The sequence below is a fragment of the Oncorhynchus kisutch genome, linkage group LG14 (assembly GCF_002021735.2).
Source record: "Oncorhynchus kisutch isolate 150728-3 linkage group LG14, Okis_V2, whole genome shotgun sequence".
Taxonomy (NCBI): Eukaryota; Metazoa; Chordata; class Actinopteri; order Salmoniformes; family Salmonidae; genus Oncorhynchus; species Oncorhynchus kisutch.
In genome coordinates, this window is record NC_034187.2 from 10,925,347 (window position 1) to 10,935,318 (window position 9,972).

Below are 9,972 nucleotides of genomic sequence, written 5' to 3' on the forward strand. Positions count from 1 at the left end.
CCCGACATGATCCCAGAGAATTGGTGTCAGATCTTTGTGGTAATTAAGCATTTATGCTACCTGGCCATGTTCTTCTGGATGTTGTGCCTGAGTATCATGGTTCTCCATCAGATGATATTTATGTTCCATCAGATGAGCAAGAAGGTTTGCTTGGGACTGTGTTTTTCTGTTGGCTATTGCTGTCCACTGTTAATTGTTTTCATTACATTTATCACCTACAACAGTGGCCAGAAGGACTACTACTACACCACCGAGGCTTGTTGGCTGGTTTATGGAGGTTTTTTAAAGGGCTCGATCTTTGCGTTCATTCTGCCTGTTGGCACTATTGTAGTAGTCAATGTGTTCTGCATGCTAGTAGTTATCATAAGGCTCCTGAGACCAAGTCTTGAAGTCAACACTAAGGATGAAAAAGAAGTGGCCAAAGGTATCCTAAAAGCGGTTGTCCTCCTAACCCCAATCTTTGGAGGGACATGGATTTTTGGATTTTTTGTTTTGATGTTTGACATCACCAAAGGACCTATAGCCTACCTGGTGAACTACGCCTTCACTCTGCTGAACGCATTCCAGGTAAGACTGAGATTAGGTTTGGGTCAATTCCATTTCAATTCAGTCAACTGTGTTAGAAGGGAATTGAATGCAACACGGACTAATATACAATTGTCTTTTGATCAAACCCTGTAATTGTCTTTTGTAATGTAGAGGCAGGGAGTTAGGAAGCAGGTGCAGAGTTTAATATAAACAAACACGTACAGATACAAAAACAAGGAATGTATCCGAACATGGAAACAGAGACAATAATGCAGGATGGGAAATACCAACAGAGTGCTATATATAGGGGGAGTAATCAGGGAAGGTCCAGGTGTGCCTGATGATGAGGGGCAGGTGTGAGTAATGAATGGTTGCCAAGACCGACGGTTAGTAAACCGGCGACGTCTAACGCAGGAGGGGTGGAGTAGGAGTCGACGACGTCTAACTCAGGAGGGGAGGAGTAGGAGTCGACGACGTCTAACTCAGGAGGGGAGGAGTAGGAGTCGACGACGTCTAACTCAGGAGGGGAGGAGTAGGAGTAGACGACGTCTAACTCAGGAGGGGAGGAGTAGGAGTAGACGACGTCTAACTCAGGAGGGGAGGAGTAGGAGTAGACGACGTCTAACTCAGGAGGGGAGGAGTAGGAGTAGACGACGTCTAACTCAGGAGGGGAGGAGTAGGAGTAGACGACGTCTAACTCAGGAGGGGAGGAGTAGGAGTAGACGACGTCTAACTCAGGAGGGGAGGAGTAGGAGTAGACGACGTCTAACTCAGGAGGGGAGGAGTAGGAGTAGACGACGTCTAACTCAGGAGGGGAGGAGTAGGAGTAGACGACGTCTAACTCAGGAGGGGAGGAGTAGGAGTAGACGACGTCTAACTCAGGAGGGGAGGAGTAGGAGTAGACGACGTCTAACTCAGGAGAGGAGGAGTAGGAGTAGACGACGTCTAACTCAGGAGGGGAGGAGTAGGAGTAGATGACGTCTAACTCAGGAGGGGAGGAGTAGGAGTAGACGACGTCTAACTCAGGGGGGGAGGAGTAGACAACGTCTAACGCAGGAGGGGAGGAGTAGACAATGTCTAACGCAGGAGGGGAGGAGTAGACAATGTCTAACGCAGGAGGGGAGGAGTAGACAATGTCTAACGCAGGAGGGGAGGAGTAGACAATGTCTAACGCAGGAGGGGAGGAGTAGACAATGTCTAACGCAGGAGGGGAGGAGTAGACGACGTCTAACGCAGGAGAGGAGGAGTAGACAACGTCTAACGCAGGAGAGGAGGAGTAGGAGTAGACGACGTCTAACTCAGGAGGGGAGGAGTAGGAGTAGACGACGTCTAACGCAGGAGGGGAGGAGTAGACGACGTCTAACGCAGGAGAGGAGGAGTAGACGACGTCTAACGCAGGAGAGGAGGAGTAGGAGTAGACGACGTCTAACTCAGGAGGGGAGGAGTAGGAGTAGATGACGTCTAACGCAGGAGGGGAGGAGTAGTAGTAGACAACGTCTAACTCAGGAGGGGAGGAGTAGATGACGTCTAACTCAGGAGGGGAGGAGTAGGAGTAGACGACGTCTAACGCAGGAGGGGAGGAGTAGACGACGTCTAACGCAGGAGAGGAGGAGTAGACGACGTCTAACGCAGGAGAGGAGGAGTAGGAGTAGACGACGTCTAACTCAGGAGGGGAGGAGTAGGAGTAGATGACGTCTAACGCAGGAGGGGAGGAGTAGACGACGTCTAACGCAGGAGGGGAGGAGTAGTAGTAGACAACGTCTAACTCAGGAGGGGAGGAGTAGATGACGTCTAACTCAGGAGGGGAGGAGTAGGAGTAGACGACGTCTAACGCAGGAGAGGAGGAGTAGACAACGTCTAACGCAGGAGAGGAGGAGTAGACAACGTCTAACGCAGGAGAGGAGGAGTAGGTGTAGACGATGTCTAACTCAGGAGGGGAGGAGTAGGAGTAGATGACGTCTAACGCAGGGGGGGGGGAGTAGGAGTAGATGACGTCTAACGCAGGAGGGGAGGAGTAGGAGTAGATGACGTCTAACGCAGGAGGGGAGGAGTAGGAGTAGATGACGTCTAACGCAGGAGGGGAGGAGTAGGAGTAGACAACGTCTAACGCTGGAGGGGAGGAGTAGGAGTAGATGACATCTAACGCAGGAGGGGAGGAGTAGACGACGTCTAACGCAGGAGAGGAGGAGTAGACGACGTCTAACGCAGGAGAGGAGGAGTAGACGACGTCTAACGCAGGAGAGGAGTAGGAGTAGACGACGTCTAACGCAGGAGAGGAGTAGGAGTAGACGACGTCTAACTCAGGAGGGGAGGAGTAGACGACGTCTAACGCAGGAGGGGAGGAGTAGACGACGTCTAACGCAGGAGAGGAGGAGTAGACGACGTCTAACGCAGGAGAGGAGGAGTAGGAGTAGACGACGTCTAACGCAGGAGGGGAGGAGTAGGAGTAGATGACGTCTAACTCAGGAGGGGAGGAGTAGGAGTAGACGATGTCTAACTCAGGGGGGGAGGAGTAGACGACGTCTAACTCAGGAGGGGAGGAGTAGGAGTAGATGACGTCTAACGCATGAGAGGAGGAGAGGAGTAGACGACGTCTAACGCAGGAGGGGAGGAGTAGACGACGTCTAACTCAGGAGGGGAGGAGTAGAAGACGTCTAACTCAGGAGGGGCGGAGCAGGAGTAGACGACGTCTAACTCAGGAGGGGCGGAGCAGGAGTAGACGACGTCTAACTCAGGAGGGGAGGAGTAGACGACGTCTAACTCAGGAGGGGAGGAGTAGGAGTAGACATCTTTTCCTTCTTCAGGTCACAAGGTTTTAATGTTGTTGTTTTTCATCTCTTACAGGGTCTCTTCATTCTACTCACTGCATATTTTGGAGAAAAACCGGTAAGCTACTGAAAAAAGGTCCAATACAGCCGTTTTTATCTCAATATCAAATAATTTATTGGGTTGTGGGTTGGGAAACGCTGTCAGCATGGCTGCTGGCCTGTAAATATATCACTTATTGCTTCAAGCCACACCGCACCCACCAAACAGAGAAAACATACCTCAGTCAGTTCGAGAACATTTTGGGGAAACGTGTCATTCAGTACAAACTGTTTACACAACCATGCAAAAGTTTAATCTAACTGAACGCACCCACTCGGTTGGAGAAGAAACATTAGTGGGTGTGGCGTTTGGCTGGAGTGATGTGGATGGGTAACCAGGCAACAATACCTGATGAATGAGACTGAAATATGTAGCAAAACAAAAACCCATTCCAATAAAAAAAATATGTGTTCCTTCCAAACAGATTCGTGTTGCACTACTGAAATATTTCAACCTAAAAGTGAGTTTACAAATCACAGTTTATTTATTGGTCTAAACCAACTGGATGTAATGTCATAGCTAATTGATTATTTATCTATTTCACTCTTCACCAGCAGGTACAATCAGCAGTGAGTGAAAGTTCCAAACTGGCATCAACGATGAAGTCAAAATGATATTTTGACAATTCTGTTTCTTTTTTTTATTTTATATGTTGTATATCTATACTGTTTATTCATCTAGGCTTAGTTTACATCTAAATTAAACCCCATACTAATCAACTGAAATTCTGACACTGAGAAAGTACGTGCAATGTCCTACATGTATCATTTATTAGAATTGTGGCCTTATTTTTCTGTTGTAATATAGCCTATATATTAGATGTTATGTAGAATGGAAAATTACATCATAGGAATTAATCATTTGGAAAATGAATTGCATAATGTGTAACCTACACCTGTTTGTATCTATCGTAAGTGTCCAGAACAGTTTTTCATACTGTATGACCAATGAAATGTATGTAATGTCTGTATTTTTCGTGGTGTAACATTTTTTTAATTGGTTCGGGTAAACTATACTAGCTGTTTTCCAAATAATGTTTTTGTTAATGAGGTGTGGTAATCCCTTGTTTTGCAGTCCTGTTTAGTTCCTATCTTCTCTGCGCCTCCCATTCCTTGTCCGTGTCGTCCAAGGGAAAGCTGTTTAACACTGCCATCTGGCGGTAGGTCCTGCACTCTGGCTCTGCACTGAAATATGATGCAGACAATCACATTCAGGAAGTAACCTACTGCACATAACACACATGGGCTTGCATCCTAAAAGTAACACTACTCCTTACAAAGTGCACTACTTTTGACCAGAGCCATGGGAAGGGAATAGGGTTCAATTTGGGAATCTACAATGATGGCCGTGTCCGAAATCGGTCTTGCCTACTAGGCTACTGACTAAATCTGCACGTGTACTAATCATACTACATAGGACTTAGAACATACTGTTTAGTAAACATTTATGCAGTAAACAACAAATATTAACATAAACTACTATACTCACTCACCCTTACTGAGAATGCGTAATCTAATGCGTAATTGCATTGCTTCCTGACATTAGTTCCTTCATTAGTTAATTTTGGTTCAGCACGTCCTCTTATACCGCGTTCAAAACAACTCGGAAATCTCTGACAACCGACTTCAGTGCATTCAAGGAAAGACTGGAAACTAGAGGGAAAAAAAGAACGAGCTCCGACTGGGAAAGATCTTTTTGAATGGTCATCCAACTCGGTAACTCAGGCCTCTTTCTAGAGCTTCAAACTGAAAATCACAGACGTCATGATTTGACCTAGTTTTTTCCAATGTTGTATTGAAAGCATCATTACCTCATCTGATTATCAGCTGCAATAAATATTTTTTAAATCCATCTGTTAAACTAGAGATATGTTTTTTTTGTATGGGCTGTGTCTCAATCCACGGTATCCGCCACTTTAATGTCTATGATGCGCCAATGTCGGCCTTCCGCATTTGTGGTGGAAGGTAGCAGAGACAGCGGTGTTCGCCAGACCAAGAAACATCCCGAAAATGGATCTTCTCACAAACGACTAGCATTTGGGCTACACACTAATATGACCCAACAAGTGTCACGGGACTCATCTGATAGTAACCCAGTACAGAGCGGAAAAATAAATAGATGTGAATAATGCATTTCTACTTTTTTTTTTAAAGCATACAGGTAATTCCACACTAAACTAGTTTTTTTTATGCACTCTATCTGATAGCGTGTGTGGGTGAGTAGTTTGCTGATGGCAACATAGTGAACAGAGTTGCCCATGGTGGGGTTATTGTATGGGCAGTCATAAACAACGGACAACGAACACAAATGCATTTCATCGATGGCAAATTGAATGCATAGATACCGTGACAAGATCCTGAGGCCCATTGTTGTGTCATTCATCCACTGCAATCACCTCATGCTTCAGCATGATAATGCACAGGCCCATGTTGCAAGGATCTGTACACAATTCCTGGAAGCTGAAAATGTCCCAGTTCTTTCATGGCCTGCATACTCACCAGACATGTCACTTATTGAGCATGTTTGGGATGCTCTGGATCGACGTGTACGACAGCGTGTTCCAGTTCCCGCCAATATCAGCAACTTCGCACAGCCATTAAAGAGGAGTGGGACAACATTTCATAGGACACAATCACCAGCCTGATCAACTCTATGCGAAGGAGATGTGTTGCACTGCATGAGGCAAATGGTGGTCACACAATATACGGACTGGTTTTCTGATCCACGCCCTTACCTTTTTTTTAAGGTATCTGTGACCAACAGATGCATACTGTATCTTTATTCCCAGTCATGTGAAATCCATAGATTAGGGCTTAATGACTGTTTTTCAATGGACTGATTTCCTTATGAACTGTTATCTCAGTAAAATCTTTCAAATTGTTGCATGTTGCATTTATGTTCAGTATAATTCCGAGGACGTAATTTTTCCAAAACATTGCCTCATTGACAAATAGCTTCCATGCTATGCATAGCTCTCCCCTGAAACGTGAATATTTTAGCCTTATACGGTTATAAACGTCTTAGCTAGCTACCTTGATTTGAAGTAGACTACCTTATCCATTTTATCCCTGATTCATTGAATGAGGGAATCATTCTGTAAAAAGACGTATTTGGTTGTAATGTTGCAATATCTTATGTCAAGGGTGGCCAACCGTCCTCTAGGAGAACCTAAATAGAGGTAAAACTCAGCTGATTGACAGGACCTTGATAAGCTCCGCTCGAACACACCACACTGTAGCCTAAACATCAGATGATTGACAGGGCCTTGATAGGCTCCGCTCGAACACACCACACTGTAGCCTAAACATCAGCTGATTGACAGGATCTTGATAAACTCCGCTCGAACACACCACACTGTAGCCTAAACATCAGATGATTGACAGGGCCTTGATAGGCTCCGCTCGAACACACCACACTGTAGCCTAAACATCAGCTGATTGACAGGGCCTTGATCGGCAGACTCTGGTGTGTTTCAGGGCTGGATCAAAAGCCTGCCCTCCCAGTCTCTCTCCAGATGGAGGGTTGCCCACATGTATAATAAAGTAGCCTAACAGTGCAATTATTTTACTTTGTGGGGGCTTAAGTGCCTTGATCAAGGGCAAAATGGCAGGAGATAGTAGATCTACATGGGATCAGAGAACAGCAGCCTTCTAGTGTCAATACCACATTTATGCAGACTTTCATGTAGGCTATATAGATACCACCAATTATTGGTCATGGAAATTTGGTTATAAGTCATGGGAAGTCATCAAAAAGTCATGAAATTCCATCTGTCAAAATGTGTATGAAACCTTAGCAGAGAATAATCAGGTGTCTCTATAGCATAATGTAATTTGGGAATTTCTGTCTAATGGACCGACTTGGAAAAAAAAGACCGCTCCTGCACCGCTTTCATCCCAAGGCAAGCGCTGGAATTGAAGGAAAACTGGCGTGCTCACAGTTCAGAGGCTGGAATTATTCTGGGATGAACATGCGAAAGTGCCCTACTTTTTGAAGGAAATCGTCAGATGAAAACATGACTGGTTCACATTCAAAGGTAAAACATTTTTACAGTTGAGGGAGGGTTGGGTCTCATACTGGCCTCTGTCTGGAGCCTCCAAATCACTAAGTCCATCCCTGACTAGATGCAAAGCCGAAAGAGTATGACATCCTGGCATTTAAAGCCTACTGAATTTCACATTTTACTATTCACATTTTTTTGTACACCCACAATGCCTACTACTAAGAACGCAAGTAGGCCTACGGTTTTCGGACACGGCCATTGATCCCCTCACATATCATTCAAATAAGCAGTGAATCAAATCACATTATTGTGCATGATGCAGAAATAAATAATGGCATGTACTACATCACACATATCCCCTTAGACATAATAGAAATGAAGCTGTGGAGCAGTGGTGTTTACTGTACTTAAACTACACTTAAAGACGTCTGTTAAGAGGGAAAGTTATTCTAATATCAATCACAATTCATTACCCACATTTTTAGGAGACTAGAATCAATTAACCACAACAGTAAAGTTTGCGTGTCAGAGCAGAGTAAAATAAAAATATTTTTTTAAATCACCGAAATTGAATAAATATTATACTATAAATATACGAAACACAGTGGTGTACAGTAGTTAATTAAAATACTTTAAAGTACTACTTCAGTAGTTTTTGGAGGTATCTGTCACGCCCTGACCTTAGTATTCTTTATTATTTTGGTTAGGTCAGGGTGTGACATGGGTGATATGTGTTTTTTGTGTTTTTTATACTGTCTAGTGGTTTTGTATGTTTATGGGGTTGTTTACTATCTAGGCGTTTTGTATGTCTATGGTTGCCTAGATTGGTTCTCAGAGGCAGCTGGTTATCGTTGTCTCTGATTGGGAACCATATTTAGGCAGCCATATTCTTTGGGTAATTTGTGGGTTATTGTCTATATGTTAGTTGCCTGTGTCTGCACTTCATATATCATATCATATATAGCTTCACGTTCGTTTTGTAAGTTTGTTTAAGTGTTCTTCGTTAATAAATAGAAGATGTTTTCAAATCATGCTGCGCCTTGGTCTCATCCATACAACGAACGTGACAGTATCTGTACATTACTTTACTATTTATACTTTTGACAACTTTTACTTCACTACATTACTAAAGAAAATAAAGTACTTTTTACTCCTTACATTTTCCCTGACACCGAAAAGTACCTGTTACATGTTGAATGCTTAGCAGTACATGAAAACGGTCCACTCACATCCTTGGTCGTCCCTACTGCCTTTGATCTGGCGGACTTACTAAACACAAATGCTTTGTTTGTAAATTATGTCTGACTGTTGTAGTGTGTAAATTAAAGAACAAGACAATTGTGCCGCCTGGTTTGCTTAATATAAGCAGTTTGAAATGATTTCTACTTTTACTTTTGATACTTAAGTATATTTTTGCAATTACATTTACTTTCTATACTTAAGTATATTTAAAACCAAATACTTTAGACTATTGCTCACATAGTATTTTACTGGGTGACTTTCACTTATGTCATTTTCTATGAATGTATCTTTACTTTTACTCAAGTATGACAATTGGGTACTTTTCACCACTGACAATACATACCTTTCAAGAAATCGAACACAGTCATTATGTCCATAGACTTCTGCTATTCTGACTGGTTTATCACCAGAGAAGTCCTCTTTGTCTATGGGGGCGTGTAATGAGTGGAGCAGGCGCAGCACTCCAAGTCTCCCAGCCTCGGCTGCAAAGTGGGCAGGTGTCCATCCACTATCAGTTCTCAGGCAGGCTCTGGCTCCGTGCTCCACCAGAATTCTAACAGTCTCTGTCTGTCCTGGGAAACAGGGACTAAATGTGACAATAACGTATTTAAAAAATAAAATACAAGAAAGAGGCACACAATGCAGTTCATAATAAGCATGATTTGATAAATGATGTGTCCCCAAATGGCACCCTATTCCTTAAATAGTGCACAAATTTGTTCAAAAGAAGTGCACTATATAGGGAATAGGGCACCATCTTCAGCAGGCAAACGTTGTGGAACGTTGCAAATAGACATGTCAAACAGAACCCATGTGATTCCTTATTCTACATGTCAGAGAGGCATGTTTGTTCTATAAAACAGCACATCATGTTTGTTCTATATGTTTGTTCTATAATATATTTCTAGCTTAAAGTTCCACAACATTATACCCTGCTGAATGCAGCCCTCTTGTTTAATGGACACAAACCTTCTAAAGACAACTACCTTTGGCTGCTGCCCAGTGAAGCGGTGTCTTGTAGTTCCAGTCTATGTCTCTGTGATTGGGGTTACATTTCTTCTTGTTCAGAATCTCCTCCACTAGATCAAAGTCTCCAGCAGCAGCTGCCTGGTGCAACTCTGTCATTTCTAACACGATTGGGGGGGAATAAAAGAAGAGGTTGCCAAGCAACATTCAACAAAACAAGAGGGTTGTCTTACAGCATCAGCTTCCCCTCCCCCAACCCGTAACCATTAGTGGGGAAATGCAAAACTGCCCCATGATCAGCAGGGCAAAAATGAACCAGTAAGTATGTTTGCCCACTGGTGGACTGGGGGGGGGGGGGGGGGGGG

General features: G+C 43.8%; 2 protein-coding genes and 1 non-coding gene across 4 annotated transcripts; 1 reads left to right on the top strand and 2 right to left on the bottom strand.

Annotated features, from left to right (window-relative positions):
* Positions 1-844: 844 nt before the first annotated feature.
* Positions 845-3,383, bottom strand: LOC116353311 (extensin-3-like). Its single transcript, XM_031787597.1, has 3 exons — positions 3,371-3,383; positions 3,093-3,284; positions 845-3,051 (listed from the first exon to the last, which is right to left on the bottom strand). The coding sequence occupies exons 1-3, from the start codon at positions 3,381-3,383 to the stop codon at positions 845-847; spliced, it is 2,412 nt and encodes an 803-aa protein (XP_031643457.1).
* A 48-nt stretch (positions 3,384-3,431) lies between these two features.
* Positions 3,432-5,528, top strand: LOC109904316 (uncharacterized). The gene is made up of 2 exons (XR_004202670.1): positions 3,432-3,856; positions 3,951-5,528. It is a non-coding gene; the product is annotated as an uncharacterized LOC109904316 (transcript).
* Positions 3,433-9,793, bottom strand: ankrd66 (ankyrin repeat domain 66). Of its 2 annotated transcripts, none has more exons than XR_004202669.1 (3): positions 9,628-9,790; positions 8,985-9,227; positions 3,433-4,580 (listed from the first exon to the last, which is right to left on the bottom strand). XR_004202669.1 is itself a non-coding variant. In XM_020501572.2 (3 exons), exons 1-3 carry the CDS (start codon positions 9,764-9,766, stop codon positions 4,484-4,486), a joined length of 465 nt encoding a protein of 154 aa, XP_020357161.2. In that variant the 5' UTR covers positions 9,767-9,793; the 3' UTR covers positions 3,433-4,483. The 2 variants fall into 2 exon arrangements, 1 of the variants encoding a protein (XP_020357161.2); XM_020501572.2 differs by having other exon boundaries at positions 8,985-9,213; positions 9,628-9,793.
* Between the last annotated feature and the right edge of the window lie 179 nt (positions 9,794-9,972).